We start from the raw sequence: 20,110 nt of genomic DNA, 5'->3' as shown, positions 1-20,110 counted from the left end.
TATTCACATACCCATCCAAATGCCTCTTAAATGTTGCAGTTTTACCAGCCTCCACCACTTCCTCTGGCAGCTCATTCCATACAAGTACCACCCTCTGCATGAAAATGTTGCCCCTTAGGTCTATTTTATATCTTTCCCCTCTCACCCTTAAACCTATGCCCTCTAGTTCTGGATTCCCCGACCGCAGGGAAAAGACTTTGCCTATTTACCCTATCCATGCCCCTCATAATTTTGTAAGCCTTTATAAGGTCACCCCTCAGCCTCCGACACTCCAGGAAAACAGTCCCAGCCTGTTCAGCCTCTCCCTATAGCTTAAATCCTCCAACCCTGGCAACATCCTTGTAAATCTTTTCTGAACCCTTTCAAGTTTCACAACATCTTTTTGATAGGCAGGAGATGTTTGGGGTGTTCAGATTACAGTTTTCTGATCTTTTGCATTATTATTCTAAAATGGTTTGGGACCCATTTTTTGGAGGTGGGGGTGAGATTCAGTTATCTGTAGCAATATGCTTTCAGCAACCTTAGGCAGCCTAGTGAGTCTGAGGGAGATCTTCCACAGGAATTGCTCTTTTTTTGCTTGAGCTTCCCAAGAATTAATGTTACTGGCAGCAGACTTGCTGAAAGTTGCATCATTTTTGGATTTGATGGGCTTTCTTTGCCATCCTTTACACTTTGCCCTGTACGAAGTTGTGCAAGTTAAAAGAATGAGTGAAATATTTTAAAGAAGACATGTTGAACTGTACATTGTGATATATTTTGAGACCTGTTTGTGTTTGTGAAAGTAATATATTACTTTTGCAGATTGTGTTTTTTAATTTTAAAATGTTTTCTGCAGTGGATCAAACTTGGTGTCAATATCTCTAATTTCACCTTTTCTCCGAGCACCATCATCTTCCATTTGGGCCATGCTGGTGAGTTTTTAGAAAGTTAAAATTATGATTTAATACAAGTGAACAAGATTATGATCGGCTTAGAAAGGGTAAACAAAGAATGCTCCTAGTGGCTGACTCTCTGCTAATTCTTGAAGGTTTTGGGAAAGAGATACAGGAGATATGGGAAGAAAACCTATTGTTTTTAAATGTATTAAATGGTCATGACTTAAAAATTGCTGTTTGCAAGTGTAGTGGAAGTAAAGATAATGTAAGTAAATCCAACTGGCACTCAAAGGGAATACAATTGTGAGGTCACTGGAATAAAAGAGGGAAATAGAACCGTAATTTGTTACTTTGAAGAAAGTCAGCATGGAGCTTTAGGGGTTAAATGGGCTCCTCTGCAAGCTAATGATTGTATGATGAGCAAATGTGGTACCTTTTTAAAAAGAAAACTGATATCAGGGATATAACACCAAAATAACAAATGGAACAAGTACTTATAGTGAGTTTTCTATTAAATGTGTGCCCAGGTACTGGACTTAACTTAGGCAAAAAAGGAATAATAAAATTACATCTGTCACAGGATAGTTAAATTGTGCATGAAATTGCCCTTTGTTTCTTTCCACTCCTCCAATATTTTTCTGAATGTCAATCTGATATTATGTCTGCTATGACTATAAGCTGAAGTTGGATTGTGCAGTTGTGCAGAGCATCTGCTGTGTACCTGATTTCCTGCAGTGGATCAGTATTTAACCACAACGATGGAATTTGCTATGTAGTTCTACTCAAACATTTATCAAAATTATTTGAAGGAAAGTTGAAGAACAGATTTGGAAATCTTTTATTTAAAACCTCCTTTTTTTTTTCTCTAATGTTGTGGGAATGTTGCATTTACACACCCAATTGTTGTAGGTTTTGTTTTGTGTTCCACAAGCTCAAAAAAGAGCATTATATTCAGAAATATTCCATTGTAATTTAATTTTCAAAACATATGTTGAATTTTGAAGCTATTTTTAATTAACACGGTTGACTATTATATATTGTGCTAGACAAATGAATATTCAACGTTCAGGTGTCACTTGTACCTTTCCCTATTCAAGCAGTTTTGAGACAAAATGAAAGACAGCTTGCCTGCTTTATTTCTGGCCATTGCTGGACCAGAATGAATTTAACTCATTTGAAGAATTTTGAAGTCTGCTTTTAAAAAAAATCAGAAATTAAAATCTGTTAGTGTTTAAAAAAATTGTGACAATGGCAATAAGGTTGTTGTGATTTTATAACAAATTCCCCAAAGTTATTTGGAAAATTAAACCTGCTATATTATCAGGTTGATTTTTGACTCAGTCATTTCAGAGAGAATTAAAATTATCAAAGCACTAGTAGCTGTTCAATGAGGAGAACAATACTCTGTCCTTTAAGGATATTTGGAAAGGCGAATCAAATGACAGCCATGCTATTACTGCTGTGCCTTGAGAGTTTTTTTCTTTTAAATGCATTTTCTTTCAAATTTAACAAATCTTATTGATCTGAAAGCAATGGTCTTAGGCACAATTTTAAGTGTTACTTAGAGGTTTTACGTTAGCATAACAACAGACGAGATTACATCTCCAAGAACCAATTGCAAATAATGAATTTAATGTATACAAAAATTCCCCAAGCCAGTACTGCTAAAAGTGGAATTTACCTGTCCCTCACATTGCGGTTATCAAATACCCGCCTGAAATCTGTCATTGAGCAAATCCTTGCTTTCAATTGCGCATTCCACCGATTCCCTTCCCACAGTAATGCCCGTTTAAACTGCCTGACATCCCCATGCTGTGGAACTCCAGCAGCCCATCTATAACACTGCTAAACTTCAGGATCCCATTCAACACCTCAGTAAACATTCTGGGTTGGTAATGTCTTTACTGCCTTAAATTGTCATTTATTTACAGTAATATTTACCTTGTCATGATTATAGGGCATCCTATCAATATAAGACAATGTCTTTTACATTGTATGAACAATATGATGGGATGTCTGCTTGTTAATTATTTACAAGATCTTAAAGTGGGAGCTTAGTCATTTAATTACCTGTGTATGAAATAACCTTAACATCACTTGGGCGAATAGGTTGCCATTTTGAAATTGTGCAAAATTTTATTTATTTCAGAAATTGTCACCGTTCCCTGTGATTTAATCATTTTTGATTATTTTGCTTACATTGAGTTGTGTTTTTATTCCTCCATTGTTGCAAAATTATTTGTTAGGCAAGAAGAAAATATTAGGCACAAGCAGAAAGTGAGAATGAAGTAACAACTTGATGTAAAGACACCAATGAAAATAAAACAATGACATGAAAAAAATCTTAAATACAATACAATTGAACTAATTTAAATCCTAGTTTTGTATGTACTTGGGAAAGACCGCAGGGGCTCCATATTTAGCTTCATTGTGGACAGGTATGAAGGCTTACGCTGCAAAATTTGGCTATTAATATTGGTTGTCATTGCTAAGTGCTTTAAGAGTCATTGCATTATTTTTATTGATTGGAAATCCAAGTCAAACTGTATTTAGTTTTCTAATGTCTCGCAATTAATTGACTTGGAACCATGCCAGCCTATATGTTTTGGGAGAGAAATGGTATTCAGTAATGATGGTGTACAATTTGAAGTCTGGATCTGCTAGTCTTCTAATAAGTAGTTTAAAGATTTGAAGAATTGTGGTGCAGGTATTTTAATAGTCTAATGTTTCAGAGAATTAGTGAAGTCAGATGCTCCATACAGATAGCTGAAGTTTAAACATTTATGTTGCTTGAAAAGAAAATCTGAATACAACTATCAGTGTTTGCTAAAGAACTTAATGAGCACATACAGCATCCTCATTTTGACCTGGTCAGTGAAGTATTTAGCTGCTCACAGATTAAATTCAGCATAAATGATCTCTATACTGATAATACTAAAAGTTTCCTTTTGCTCTGCTTCCATCAGGAATGTTGGGACTCATGTATGTATACTGGACTCAACTGAACATGTTTCAGACTCTGCAGTATCTTGCTATACTTGGCAGCATCACATTCTTTGCTGGGAACAGAATGTTAGCTCAGAAGGCAGTAAAGAGGTAAGGAATTCTCATCCAGCCCAAATACTTTGTTGTTTCTTTATCACTGTATGTTTGATTGTTTTAAGCTAAATGCTTTTAAAGGAATTTTTAAATTACAGTTGACATTGAATATTTTATTGATGTTATAAAGAAATTAAATATTTAACTTCCAGCATGCTAAATGATGGGAACTGCAGACACTTTCAGATAATCAAGATTTTAGAAATCCACAGAGGGCCAATTTGTTGGAAGGTGGAAGTTTCACCCTGCACATCTAAACTGTGGAGTTTGCTGTCTTTGATTGCGATCTCAACATAACTGAGAATATAAACTATGGGAGATCCATTACAGTCTTAATTAAAGTGGGCTGATCTGGAAAGATGATGGGAATTACACAGATAATAGGATTTTGCAAAGAGTGATTTTGATTCCTGATTCTCAAACTTCATAATCACTACATGCAAGTTCCAGTGTAAACAGAAAAAAAACTAATTGCACTATAATGTATAGCAATAGTTTTTAGATAACCTATCACAGATACTTGAAACTTTTAAAAAAAATTCTTGTATTGGGTGTGGGCTTCAATGGCAAGGCCATTGATTAGTCCTGGGTGCCCTTAAACTGATTAACTCTCGAGGCCATATAAAATAGGGATGGCAGATTCCCTTCCCTAAAGATTAGTAGTGAATCAGGTATGTTTCTACACCAGTCAACAATGGTTAATGGTGGCCAAGTTTTAGTTCCAGTTTTTTTTATTGAATTCATATTGCATCATCTGCCACAGTGGGATTTGAACCCATTTTCCCAGAACATTAGCATGGGGCTCTAGATTGCTAACAGCTTTTCCCTCCAATTATCTTTCCAGCACTGCAGGTCTCCTCCCAGGCCCACGAGCGTAACCGTGAAGTGGCTGCTTGCGAGATCAGCATAAATGGAACTTAGTCAGAATGTTGATTACTAACTCAAGCTGCCTGTCCTATTTACGTAGCCCACTTAGCATAGTAAAACATCCCATGTGAAAGCATGTGAACGAAAGATTAATGCTGAGCAACATGTGTTAGATAAAAAGATGTATACCAAAAACTTTGCCTATGAAGTGGGTTTTAAAAAAGCATCCTGATGGTTGGGAGAGGGGTAATAAAGCTATTTGCCGCTAAATACAGCAGCTATACTTATGAGAACACAAATAACTGACGTGATAGGATATCCAGTGTATTGTTGACTGCATATATGTTTGTACGTATCTGCAGAGCATTTATGTGAAGTAATTGCCAAACAGTCAAGGCCAAGTGCAAAAGAATGTAATTATTCTATCTAAAATGCCTTGTTTAAAGTCCTCTTGCTGTGTGGTTGAGACAGCATTTTGACTTTTTGCAGAAAACTTGAACAAGGTAACTCCATATGAATGGTAGGTCAATAATGGCCAGCTCCCAATCAGGCCTGCAAAAATTAATCATAAACCAATTCAACTTGGGCAATTATTGGGACAGTTGTAATGCAGCTGCATGGACTAGCTGGGATTAGTTGATAACGGACAGTGGTTATTCAAGTTGGAAATGTCCAATAGTAGTGCTTTCTAGTACATCTCCGCAAGTGTAATTTTTCTAATAAAGGAAGCTAAAATCTCGACCAGGGCCTGCTGAATGAAACTTATTGTAATAAAGTATTCAATCATATCAAGGAACTAAATTGATGTGAAAAATTAGGCTTTTCCTGCTTCTTGTTTGGTGGCAGTCAGTCCCAAATATTGCTGTGAAAAAATTTGTGCCTGGATGCATGATTATTTGAAAAAAGGAGGAAACATAAGGCATTTTATCAAAAAAAACTGACTTGATAGATTATTAGGATTCATGTATTTTTAAATAATGATATTTTTGATTCTTTTCTGACTGCTGTTTATAGAACTGAGGAAAAAAATCTCAAAACAACTTTCAAAATAGTTTTGCCATATCTTTCAACATTCAAAAAGTTCTTGACCCTAATCTCCTTCCCCATCCAGGATATACTGCACTGAGTGCTACTGCTCAATGTGTTTGTATACCCAACTGTGCTGAGCAAATTAATAATATAGGGTGTTTCAGAGTGTTGGCAGGGTATTTGGTGGGGAATTTTGATTCAGTTGGCTTTAGGAGTCTGAAATATTTAGAACTGTATTTTACTCCAATCATTCACTGTCTCAAAATTTAAATTATTTGTAGCAGAGCTGCCTACCATAAATGTGTTTCATTGCTCACTCATGCAATTAAATTTATTGTGTACCACAAAAATGATTAGAAGACTGTGGCATTTTGGCTGAAAAATGCAAAAAAAATACCTTTTTTTTTAATTCAGAGAAGGCCAAATCTAGTAGCTGTTCAAAACTCAAAAGAAACACATTATTGTAAGTACTCTGTGCTAAAGTGTTGTTCCATGGCAAACCCAACACTTAAAACTTTTCCTTTTACAATCGTTGGGAGTTAACACATTGCAGTTTAGTATTATTTTGGGCAGTCCATATTATTTGACCTCAAGAATAATATGCATTTGTTAAATACATTTGACATTGAACGAACTCAAAAACAAGGCTAAGGACAGAATTTTGAGCAAGATCCAAAAGGAGAAAGAAGTGGATTGAATTGCCATTACTGAGATATAGGGGTGTTGTGATTTGGTTGTGAGAATGAGGTATGCCATGAACCAGAACCAGCTATGTTGGAGGGATCGAGAGTGACTTATGAACTAAAAACATAGCAATGGGAATTTTAATTTCAATGTTTTGGAGGTCCCAAGCGAAACTGTAGCTTAAGCACTAGAGACTAACATGACTTGGTGCAGGATAAGATGTGAATAGTGAAGTTCTGGGAGCAATGCCCATTACTATGATGGAAGCTGGGTCATTGGCAAAGCAGTCAAATGAACCTGAGATGGTGGTCAGAGGGCAGAAAATTGTTTCAGTCATTGTGTTGTGCTCAAAAGCAAGTCTTTTGCACATTGTCTACTGAATCTTTCTTCCTCCCTGTCCCAAAAAAACTTTTCTCTGTCCTTTTTGTTGGTGATAACTTGTCTTCCAGCAGTTTTGCTATCTGTTATTCATCTTCTATAATAATTTGCACAAATATTTTAGTTTGCATATATATTAGCTTTATCAACAGATGTTAGCTCATGAGCTAACAGTGTATTTCTCTTCCATTGACACAAAAAATAACAGGATTAAATTGTAAAATAATTAAATATATTTGAGATGTCAAAGAGCTTTGTATTTTCTCTTCCGTAGAATGCCATTTTATATTCTTGGAACGTTCCAGAAAACGTGGCTGTTTTTATACCCATTTTACATTTCGCAAGTCGTAATGTATACGACTATGGATTTGTAATTTATATTTTTTGTATGTTTATACATATATACAGAAAATACAAATTACAAATTGATAACTTTCTATTATTTTCAAGGCAAGTATAAGGTGTTGCTTTCCAGATGCAATTCGATTGGTCAAACTGCTTGAATTTATTCAAAACACACTATTCTTACACTGCAGTTAAACAGACAAAATAAAAAGAATTGGCTGAAATGAAATTCTATCAAGGTGCTTAACAAAATGATATATACATTAACTACTAATTAACTGTTCCAATGTAGTAATATCCCATAAACACAGTCTTGACAAAGGCAAATTCAGTAAAATAGAAGTTCCCATATGCAGTTCCACCAGCAGGAAGAGAACCCCAGCTTTTAGCTATAACAGAAATGGGGGTAAGAGCTTCCACATCCAGCTTCAAGACCCTAAAAACTGTAGAAAGCTAAAACTGAATTCCTGGCTCTGAGGGAACTTGATCTCATCCATTCAGACTGCTATTGTTCCAATGTTTTTTGAAAAACCCAAGGCCTCACAAGCTATTTATTTTATTGCCCTTGAGCAGATCTCTTGGCACCTCTGCTTCAACCTTTTCTTCCCTCAAAATGAAAACAGGACAAAATACACCTCCTTAAAGCCATAATATAGTCACAAAATTATAATCTTTATCACTGATGTTTCTACTCTTTTAACCCCCCCCCCCCACCCCCCCATCCTTTTGAAGACAATGTAAGTCTTATTCTACACATGTCCACTTGTAAACAACCATTCCTTCTACCTAGACCGATGTGTTGCCAGGCTGTTCAACCATAGCGACTCCCAAAGCTGAGCCAACGTATATTAACTGGTTATCAGTGGTTGACAAGATGGTCAGTGAATTTTTCCCACTTTGGTCAAGGCACACTATAGCATACCTTGGATTAGACCTGACATTTCCCTGGGTCATTTGGTTAACAAATGTTGTGCAGTATACATACACTACTTTTGAGGGATGGTTTGTGCAAATCTACAGAACAAGATGAGGCCATGCTGTACATCAGATTTGTATTGGCCTTTGAAAGAGCCAGTTAACCCAATTGTTTACTGTAGCCCTGCAAATATTACATCCTTTGAAGACATATTTTGTTGCCTTTTGAAACTCTGTTGCCACTGCTTTTCCAGATAATGCATTCCCAACCATAACATGTTCTGTGGGGGGGAAAAAAAAGGAAAACTCTTTCTCCCTCTTGATTGTTGATAATTGTGTTTTTTTTCTGTATTTACTCTCAACAAACCCTTCATAATTTTGGAATACTTGTAATAAATGTCTCCTTTACCTACTCTGTTCTAAGGAAAGTGATCCCAGTTTGGTATCTCAGTTAGAGATTCCTGATACCCGTCCATGTTTCCAGGCACCCCCCCCCCCCCCCATTCTTCCGAAAGTGTGGTGCCCGAAATTGGACATAATACTCCAACTAGACTGTAACTCGTGTATGGCATTACACCCTTGCTTTTATACGCTTAAAAAGTCATGACACCTTTGTACTTTTTCAACTGCCTTCTCAACATCCTTCTCGTCTTTTGTCCCACATCTCTCCATTCTGTTAATCTCTATAACTTAGCAGGTAACTGTTATAAATAAATGTTTGTTTATGCTGCAGGCTCCTTTGTTCACAGGTGACTGATCGTATATTTTGGATGAATTCCTGTTGGATCTATAATTTTAGAAATGCAGTTAAAGCCACTTAAAAATAGATTACTTGTATTTCCTCTCAGGGACTTGAGTCATAGGGGAAATATGTTTTACTGTCACCCAAGGTGCCGTGTTTTGAAATGAAAGGATATAAATAATATGTCTATCATGTTTGACAGTTCTTTTGAATCCTCTAAATCAAATACATCCATCTGACTCGTTAGTGATCAGATCTTTAAGCAGAACTAGTGAGTCTTGTTCTCCATGTGTTACTGGAGGACAGTTCTAGACTTGGAAGTGATGTTCCTTATGGTGTAATAGTTTACTGAGGGTCATGATAACAGTAGATTATTTTATAATTCTTATCCAGCTGTCATACTGTATGTATATATGTATGATGTCAAAATGGGCTATGCTATTATGACTCCCCCTTGCACCCCGTACAGACAATTTCACCAGCAGCAACTGCATGATAACTCCTTTAGTAACACATACTGTGATAGTGAGATGTCAATTGGAACCATATGCTGTTTAGTGACAAGTGAAAATGTCAAAGGGTGAGTGTTTTAGCTGTGCATGGACCCATGCATTCAGGAGAGAAGAAAATTGTTTTCTTTTTCATCTACTATGGCTTGAATCCAAATTGAGCTCTAACTAGAAGTTTTATTTAAATTTGTTCAAGCAAATTATGCATGCAGTAAAATGGAGGGAAGAAAATATAAGACTTCTAGGGATTTGGTAAAATCTTCCATGTAAGCTTCAATAGTTTGACCTATCATTAGTGGCAATTCACTGAAGAATGTCTTGCACTGTGAACTTTACTTTGAATCATATTCCTCTGTCCTTAACAACTTTGTCTTTCTAAATCTATATTCCTCTCTCCTTTGCCAGGATTGCAGCAGAACAAAGCAGTAGATTGGCAAAATATAGGACTCTTCGGTAAAAAGGTTTCTAAACAACCTAACCCAAGTAAGGGTTTTAAGCGTATCAGCTGTGTACATATATGTATGTGAAAAATTAGCTTTGCTGATGCATGTGATCCATTAAACATTTCCCATTCCACTATGTACGATAAAAGTTGTTACTGAAATACGTTGCTGTATTAAATTTTAATGTTGGTTTTTAAAATTAAAATTGTCACTGTTGGGATCATTCAGTTCTCTCATCAAATCATAGATACAGGAGTAGGTTTATTCAGCCCCTCAATTTCCGATTTGGACAAAGTGCTTTTGCTGTCAGGCCTTACTTGGAAGTGCAATGCTTGTTCAAAACAGAATTTCTTTCAATCTGGTGCCATGACCTTAAACATCAGAGCAACTGACTGCAGTACAATGGGATTCAGGTGCCAAATTGTAAATTCCTTTTCAAAATTTTCCAATTTCAAATTATGTCCTGTTTTTGACCATAGCATTACATTATTTTAACTTGGAATTGAAAAAAGGAATGTATTGTGTCAAAAATTGTAAGCTTTTGATACATTTATACAGAATTAATCCATTGATATATCAATAATTGTCAGTTCTTTGAAAGTTTGGTCCACTAGCCCCTCTTTGTACTCAATCCTTGAGTTTTAGTATCCTATATTAATACTTTTATTAAAGTCAGCCAATCTAAATAATATGTACTTTACAGAACTGGTTAGGGGACAGAGAGTAAACCCACAAAGGAATGAAATACGTAGTGACTTGTGATATTGCAAGGTTATCCTGAAAACAGCTGCTATAATTTGTACTAACCAAATCAATAATAAGAAATAAGGTAAGAATTTCATAGTAGAGATATGAGAATTTATGGTCATATAACCTGAGCCTTGATGGAATCGAAGATGTACAACATTTGAGCATAGAACGTAATGAATTTCAATATTTCGTCATACCGGCTTGACAAATTGTACTAGTCTTTAATTCTGTTTCTGTTGAATGGGACATGTTTCACCAGTGTTGATTGTAGTCAGTTGCATGTTGTCTTGCATGCTGTGTTGTCATGTTTAAATGTCACTCTTCATTTGTTTATGTCCTTCGAATTACTAATAGGGCACAATTATTCAGGAAAAATATTTTGAACATTTCAGCCTCAGTACAAATGCAATTGAATTTCTTTGAAGTAATAATTGTTAGTTCTAATACGTTAACTTTTCTGGGGAAAAATCAACTATATCCTATTTCCTGTAGAATATTGCTTGAAATGCAATGACTGCCTTAAATGGCAACTTGCAATATGACAAAGATTGCATTTGTAAACTGAGATGACTCAGTAATTTGATAAGTATTTTTATTAGAATTTTTACTTGGATTGTGTCACTTTGAGTTCCATTTTAATTTATGCAAATAATGCTATTACTGGACAGTCAGATCTCAGACTGAAATCTGGTTTACTAGTTTATGTTTTGTTTCTTTTTAATAGTGATCTTCCACCTCCAGCACCATCAGCCAGTATCAGCAATGCATGCCATCTGCATGATGCACTGCAACAATTTGTCAAGCCCTTTTTGACAGCACTTTTCAAAATATTGCATATTTGGTTTTAACAATAAAATAACTTCATTATGCAAAATTTCCCCTCAAAGCAAAAAGAGAAATCAATTCTTCCTTCTTGTAATACCAAAGCAAGCTAATGTTTTTCAGTGTTTATTATGTCCAATTGGAAAGTTCTCGCAATGCAAAAAATAACCCTTTTATCACTCCAGGAACTCTTATCATGCTAGCTTCTTAAAATAAATGTCTTGGCTGCACACATAGTGACAAGTTAATTATTGTATCCCTCAAATGCAGGCACGCATACTAAAACATTTATTACTTTTCTTGATTTTCCTTCAAAGAATATTATTGCAGGGGCTGACTTGGGTACTTTGCTCTTAGTACTTCTCAATATCTTGATCTGTTTCTCCTTAATTATATGTAATGCATTTTATTTAAAAAATGTAATATTAATCCTTGAATGTCTTTCTAAAGTTTATGTTGAACACAACCAAACCCAACCGTGTGTGCTGGTTCTCAAATTGCTGCGAACTAGTGAGAATTAAAATGCACTGATTCTATTTTACTACATTAAATCTTCAGAATTTTTTTTCAAACCAGACAATGACCATCTTCCCTTGAACTTAATGAAATACTGAATCCCCCACTGTCAACATCTGGGCTTACCATTGACCAGAATCGTACCTAAACCTGTCACAGAAATTGCAGGTCATAAGTAACTCACCTTCTAATTCCCTGTCTACAAAACACAAGTCAGGAGCTCCAACATCTTGACATTGTCTAAGATGGAGCAGCCCACTTGATTGATACCCCATTCACCAACTTGAAAATTCATTTCCTCCAGCACCATCAGCCAGTATCAGCAATGCATGCCATCTGCATGATGCACTGCAACAATTTGTCAAGCCCTTTTTGACAGCACTTTTCAATTCTGCGACCTATACCTCCTAGAATAGCAAGGCCAGCAAATGATTGAGAACATGACCACCCACTACCCACAGACAGTTTTTTTTTTCCCCCAAATATATACACTACTCATAACATTTGTAAAAGTGGCAACCATGCCTGCAATTTCAGCTCCAAACCATAAACCATTCCAATGTGAAACTATATCAACCCTACATTGTTGCTGGGTCAAAATTCTGGAGCACTTTTATTTTGACAAGACTGTGGGTCTACTTATACCAGGTGAACTCTGGTTTGGGTGTACTCACCACTACCCTCACTGGGAATGGGCAGTAAGTACTGGCCTATCCAGCATGTGCACAACCCATGATGGAATAGATATTAAAAAACCCTGAAGACAAGTTGGCTTTATATAAATTAACTTCTAATGAGTCTATTTTCTGAACCAGTGTTATAATGGGTGTACAGTTCTTCAATTTTTCTCTTCTCAAATGTTCAGTTCACGCCATGAATTTAACTGAATTGCTTATTATCATTTTGTGTATCTGACATGGAAATGTCACATTTAAATATTTGCAAATCAATAATGTTATTTAAAATTTGCTTTGAGCAAAAGGTGAGTATTGTAGGATATTTTAAGCTAACCTTAAAGGTGATCTTGCAAGTGACTTCAACAGTAGCTCAGAATAGTATGCTTTCTGATATGATTGAAATAAAAGTGGACACTCATTTCATGAAACATGACTGTTTAATCTTTACTAAAAAGAAGAGACTCTCTTTGTCACTTTTAAATTCCTAAATTTGTATACATGCTCTATGTCAGATGTGTTTTGATTATAAAATTAAACTGTTCAAAGAAAAATAATTATGCAATGTGAGTGGCAGAAGTGCATAGGTTATATATGACAGAAAGCACTACAAATGAAATAGAACCATATCTGTTGAAGGTAGTTCAAGAACTAACTTAGAATTTGCAGAAACTCAAATAAGTGATTTACTGATTAGTTTGCTTTAGAAGAATTAATTGTGTTTTTGTTTTGTGTGGTGGGTCAGTCACTGATAAAGGAGTTTACGGTGATAGCTGTTCACATTATGCAGATGTGTTCATTACTTCCTGTGGAGTTTTTTTCCTAAATCAATCTGGTTTTCTCATTTTAGATCAGGGAATTGATAGAAGTTCATGAAGAGGAAACCTCTGAAGCTGAAAAATATTTCTGAAGTTTGAAGATGTGCCACCAAATTCTGAAACGTGATTGTAAATTCCTTCTTGAAGTGGTGAAGATGTTTTTGTGTTTTTTTTAAGAAACTGCACTGATATTTGGTCCATGTGAGGCCTCCAATGTGAGGCCAATTCTGAATTCTTTCAAGTAATTGGGTGCATCTCAAGAGTGCTGGCTTCCCTTATGGCTCTATCTCGTACATGTTTTGTAATATCAGTTATGTTTTCTGCAATAAACGTGAGCAGGAAATAAAATATTGTCATTACCTTCATTGAATCATCCATCATTCTTGAATGCATATTGTCAAATTCACATCATCCAACGGAAGTCTTCATAATCCACTCAGGCATCACTGTCACTGTAAATAATGACCCTGTTGTCAGTCTGCAGTGATTGTAAAAAAACCAGCTAACAGTTAAAAGGTATTTCCTCCAGTGTTTACAGTAAAGAGTCATGGTTAGGCTCCGAGCCTCTAGGTTAGAGTATACATAATGGCATTTGTTCAATTCCTACTGTTACCATGAATTGCAGTGGATTAACCAGCATTTTTGATTTATTGGCACCTCCTAGTGTATATTGGATAGCATGAAATTTACAATACCTTGGAAATATTTGTCACTTATTTTACAATATAACTACTGTTTACTGGTATTAATGGTATATCATGTAAATCTGTTATGATTTAAAATAACAATTGGTTTACAAAATATGCAATATCTGCATTAATTTAGCATTTCAAGTGTATAAATAAAACTTACATTAGGTAGAATGTTTATTTTCTCAAAAGTTTTGAAGGGCATCAAAAACTTTTGATATGTATAATGACATGGAAAAGTATGTTGGTAAACTCAAATGTCTTATACTTGAAGGGAAATTTTAATTGAAATATGGCAGCTTTTGAAACGATACAGTGAATGATCACAAAGTTGAGTATAGTTGAAAAGAAATTAAAACTACTTAATTTGCTGTTGACTTCTGAAATTGAACTATCATGCATCAATTTCAAAGTTCTACAGCAAAATAAGATGAACTTTCAGCTATTGAATTTAGGCCATCAAAACTTGTAACCATTGCATAATAATTCCTCTGGCTGGAGTCTGTAGTTTAAAAACAAAATTGATTTTTAGTTTCTGGATTTTGTTTCAGAAAAGAAATAATGTTTTCAAAAATCAAATTTAATATGATCAATCACTTGAAATGGCCCTTTTGCAAATTGATTAGTTTTGCTTCAGCTACGCTTTAGTATTTGTGCATGATTATAATTCAATGTGTCAAAAAAAGTATTTCAGAGTATTACATTAGATCCAAACTGCAAGTGAACTGCACTTTAGGATGTTGTACTTCAACAGTGTTTATAGGGCAGACGTAACAATAACAAATTACAATCAAATGTCTTTGAGGCTTGCCCCACCATATCTCTAACTTCCAGGATTACAAGCCTTTGAAATCTTGAAGGACGAAGGACCGATACCCAGCATGAGCAAAACTAATGTAGTGTACAAAATCCCATGCAAGGACTGCACAAAACACTATATAGGACAAACAGGAAGACAGCTAACGATCCGCATCCATGAACATCAACTAGCCACGAAACGACACGACCAGCTATCCTTAGTAGCCACACACGCAGACGACAAGCAACATGAATTCGACTGGGACAACACTACCATTATAGGGCAAGCCAAACAGAGAACAGCCAGGGAATTCCTAGAAGCATGGCACTCATCCACAAACTCCATCAACAAACACATCGACCTGGACCCAATATACCGGCCACTACAGCGGACAGCTGAAACTGACAACCGGAAGCGGCAGGGACAGACCACTATAAATGCCGGAGGAAACACCACAGAAGCGCTTCACAGGAGGCTCCCAAGCACTGAGGATGTCACCTAGACAGGGGATGAAACGTTTGCAACAAAAATTTCCAGCTCGGTGAACAGAACCACAACAACGAGCACCCGAGCTACAAATCTTCACCCAAACTTTGAAATCTCTTCACTCAACTTCTGACCTTAATGCATATCCCCAATTTTAGTTGAACCTGCATTAGTGCATTCAGCTACAGAGGCTTTGAGCTTTGGAATTCCTTGATAAACCTCAATAACCTACATCTTCTTCTTCAAAATGTTCTTTGAAGCCATCTTCTTTGGGCTAAGCTTTTGATGGTGTGTTCTAATAACTCCTTATGTGACTTTAATTAATTTTACATGTTTTGTGAAATGGCTTGTTTGCTACAGTATGGGTGTTATATAAACATTTGTGTTGTACAATATTATAATCACATGCCTTCCATACAGGTCTTCCTTCAATCAATTTAAATTCTGGTCGGCATGGACAAGTTGGACTGAAGGGTCTGTTTGTGCTGTACAACTCTGACTCTATAATTAAAGTAGTGGAATATTGTGCCTAGATCTAAAGTTTGTTATTCTGTGACTTTCCACACTTTTAATTCACTGATTCATTTTTATGTGGCAAAGCAAATTTTGAACTTATTTTGGTTGGGCACTTTGACAGCTTTTGTTTCAAAGTCAGAAGCAAGGAAAATTAGATGTGTATCACTGGCAGAGATCTTCCAAAGAAAAGTCAATTTGAACTTGAACTTGAAATGTTAACTTTGCTTCTCTCTCCATAGATGCTGCTAGGCCAGCTGTGTTTGTCACTGATTTTGTATGTATTTTAAGTCTCCAGAACTACAGTATTTTGTTTTTACATGAGACAATCTGACATCACTTGTTTTACACTTTCCAAGTTAAAAATATTCATAATGACTTGTTACCTCGCTGTTAGCGAATTTCAAAACCCTGAATCCAAATTCTTCGTTGTGTTCGTAGGTAGACATCTCTTGCCTGACTGGAAATTATTCTGCAGTATATAATTTGATTGTAAAAAAAATAATCAATTACCCTTCAGCGTTCTTGTGTCTACAATGGCGTCCCAATCATACTCCATTACATCAGTTGTTCCTTTGTAATGAAGCAATAGTGGTTTTTTTAAAAAAACTGCAAAGACTGACTGTCAAATGCAAATCTATCTTAGTTTATTGAACTCAGCTATTCACTGTAAAATCTTGCTAAGCCTTTTGTTTCCTGACAAATGACTTTAACATGTGAATATTGAGGAGAGCAAAAAAAGACAATTTGCAAACAAAAATGCCACAGTTGGAGAGAAGGATTTTAGTATGTTTCCTGTGGATAGTACAGAAATAACTAGGTATAGAAGGAAAAACTTTGCTGCACGTACATAAGTTACCCACGGTGAACCAGAGGAAACAAAAGTTGAAGAACAGCGTACATGTTGGAGCAGATGACTGGAAAAATTCTGAAAAAGGTCATCGTTTGCAGTGGAGTGATTTGAAATTGAGCATGTTAAATAGTTCTTAACAGCAATCAAATCTACCCCCTGTATGAAACGGAGAAGTTGTGATACTCTTTATAATTTAAATTATTCATGATGACTTCTGATTGTATTTATTTTCAATTGGAAGCCTTCTGTGAATTACTAATAATTCACACCTGTTAAACTTCTGTTGTTTACATTAACAACACCCACCTATCTCTTCCTTCATTTTTATTGAACTATTTATTAGACTTTTTAATAACTATTATTTTGAAGCAGTGGGCACTCAAAATTTGGAGAAGTTCAGCGTTAGAAGTTGGGTAAAGGAAAGTGATGCACAACTGTAATGTTAGATCTTCCTCAAAAGTACATAAACAGGGCCTTCACTCTAGCAGGGCTATGCAGTTGCTTATGTTCCACACAAGTTTTCACTCACCTTACAACTTCAAACCTTATCAACATTAAACTTCTGTGTTTTTTTTTACTTTATACACAGCACAAACGGACCATCATCCTTTGAGTCACCTCCCATCCCCCTTCATTGATTTCTTTCTGCATAACCCCTTCTTCAGTTCTACCTAATCTGCATATCTGCTCTCCTTTAACTATAAGGGTTGGCAATGCTAAACCTGTCAATTTTATTCCCACACGTTCATTCAGTCCACGTGCAGGACAAACTTCCCACTTGCCAATCATTTTATTTCTCAACCACCCTATCCCTCAACCTCTCTGTACTTGGTCATCAGCATTTACTATTCAAACGCAATCGAAGCTTGAGAAAAAACACTGCATCTTTTCACTAGGCACTTCCTAGCTTTGTGGAGTCTAGAAACTTCAAGAATTTAACCTCCTGTTTAACCATCAGTTCCAATTTACAGACATTAACTCCTGGCAATGGTTCTGTTATTACATTTCAGCAGTAGTTTGAGACAACACAGTGAGATGCTATTCGGTCATGTTCTGCTTGTGCTGTCTGAAAGGGTAATGAAATTGCATTGCCCTGCTTTTTCCCCCTATCTTGGCAAATGTTTCCCTTTTCAATCTTCTGTATTTTCTTCATATTACCTCTAGTTTTCTTTTGCTGGTAACTCAAATCTGTGTCATCTCAACACCTACCCTGCTGGGGAATTTCCCCTTATTTGCTGAATACTTCAAGATTTTGACTATATCTATCAAAACTCCTTTTAACCTTTGCTAGTTTGTCTAATTGAAGTCTTGCATGGCTGGTACCATTCTAATAATTTTTTACTTGAGACCTTGGCATTGATCTTAGTGATACTCAGGATTGAAGAATCCAGCTGAAGTATTTATAAGGGTTAGAGCTATATAAAGGTTTATCATTTGTTTCTTACTTTGATATTCTATCTTGACTCGATATAAAAAGCCACGGATTACTCATTCCTTTTTAACCACCTTTATACTTTGTCCTCTTGCCTTCAAAGACTTAAGTGTACACACCTCCAGTCTCTTGATATTCTTTTAAAATTCTACCATGCAACTTATCTCCCCTCTCCTCATTCATTGAATCATAGAGATGTACTGCATGGAAACAGACCCTTCAATCCAACCCGTCTATGCCGACCAGATATCCCAACCCAAACTAGTCCCACCTGCCAGCACCTGGCCCACATTCCTCCAAACCCTTCCTATTCATATACCCATCCAAATGCCTCTTAAATGTTGCAATTGTACCAGCCTCCACCACATCCTCTGGCAGCTCATTCCATACACGTACCACTCTCTGCGTGAAAAAGTTGCCCCTTAGGTCTCTTTTATATCTTTCCCCTCTCACCCTAAACCTATGCCCTCTAGTTCTGGACTCCCCAACCCCAGGGAAAAGACTTTGCCTATTTATCCTATCCATGCACCTCATAATTTTGTAAACCTCTATAAGGTCACCCCTCAGCCTCTGACGCTCCAGGGTAAACAGCTCCAGCCTGTTCAGCCTGTCCCTGTAGCTCAGATCCTCCAACCCTGGCAACATCCTTGTAAATCTTTTCTGAACCCTTTCAAGTTTCACAACATCTTTCCGATAGGAAGGAGACCAGAATTGCACGCAATATTCCAACAGTGGCCTAACCAATGTCCTGTACAGCCGCAACATGACCTCCCAACTCCTGTACTCAATACTCTGACCAATAAAGGAAAGCATACCAAATGCCTTCTTCACTATCCTATCTACCTGAGACTCCACTTTCAAGGAGCTATGAACCTGCACTCCAAGGTCTCTTTGTTCAGCAATACTCCCTCAGACCTTACCATGAAGTGTAGAAGTCCTGCTAAGATTTGCTTTCCCAAAATGCAGCACCTCACATTTATCTGAATTAAACTCCATCTGCCACTTCTCAGCCCATTGGCCGATCTGGTCCAGATCCTGTTGTAATCTGAGGTAACCCTCTTCGCTGTCCACTACACCTCTCTTGGTGTCATCTGCAAACTTACTAACTGTACCTCTTATGCTCGCATCCAAATCATTTATGTAAATGACAAATGTAGAGGGCCCAGCACCGATCCTTGTGGCACTCCATTGGCACAGGCCTCCAGTCTGAAAAACAACCCTCCACCACCACCCTCTGTCTTCTCCCTTTGAGCCAGTTCTGTATCCAAATGGCTAGTTCTCCCTGAGATCTAACCTTGCTAATCAGTCTCCCATGGGGAACCTTGTCGAAAGCCTTACTGAAGTCCATATAGATCACATCTACTGCTCTGCCCTCATCTATCTTTTTTGTTACTCAAAACTCAATCAAGTTTGTGAGACATGATTTCCCACACGCAGAGCCATGTTGACTATCCCTAATCAGTCCTTGCCTTTCCAAATACATGTACATCCTGTCCCTCAGGATTCCCTCCGACAACTTGACCACCACCGAGGTCAGGCTCGTCGATCTATAGTTCCCTAGCTTGTCCTTACCACCCTTCTTAAACACTGGCACCACGTTTGCCAGCTTCCAGTCTTCCGGCACTTCACCTGTGACTCTCAATGATACAAATATCTCAGCAAGCGGCCCAGCAATCACTTCTCTAGCTTCCCACAGAGTTCTCAGGTACACCTGATCAGGTCCTGGGGATTTATCCGCCTTTAACCATTTCAAGACATCCAGCACTTCCTCCTCTGTAATCTGGACATTTTGCAAGATGTCATCATCTATTTCCCTACAGTCTATATCTTCCATATCCTTTTCCACAGTAATTACTGATGCAAAGTATTCAT

General features: G+C 36.7%; 1 protein-coding gene across 2 annotated transcripts in view; it reads left to right on the top strand.

The window, feature by feature from the left end:
- The window catches only part of rpn2 (ribophorin II), a 53,585-nt gene extending 39,771 nt beyond the window's left edge, over window positions 1-13,814 (top strand). The window contains exons 15-18 of one of the 2 annotated variants that reach the window (XM_043710598.2): window positions 836-911; window positions 3,842-3,971; window positions 9,849-9,926; window positions 13,499-13,814. In XM_043710598.2, the coding sequence (XP_043566533.1) occupies window positions 836-911; window positions 3,842-3,971; window positions 9,849-9,900 (258 nt within the window). In that variant the 3' untranslated portion in view covers window positions 9,901-9,926; window positions 13,499-13,814. The remainder of the gene's footprint in view (window positions 1-835; window positions 912-3,841; window positions 3,972-9,848; window positions 9,927-13,498) is intronic. The other variant, XM_043710601.2, reaches the window with a different exon arrangement.
- The last annotated feature ends 6,296 nt before the right edge of the window (window positions 13,815-20,110 follow it).

This window comes from Chiloscyllium plagiosum, unplaced genomic scaffold (genome assembly GCF_037043375.1).
Source record: "Chiloscyllium plagiosum isolate Xiang-an unplaced genomic scaffold, Cpla_swu_hap1 HiC_scaffold_15, whole genome shotgun sequence".
Classification (NCBI taxonomy): Eukaryota; Metazoa; Chordata; class Chondrichthyes; order Orectolobiformes; family Hemiscylliidae; genus Chiloscyllium; species Chiloscyllium plagiosum.
This window is presented reverse-complemented; position numbering and strand designations above follow the sequence as displayed.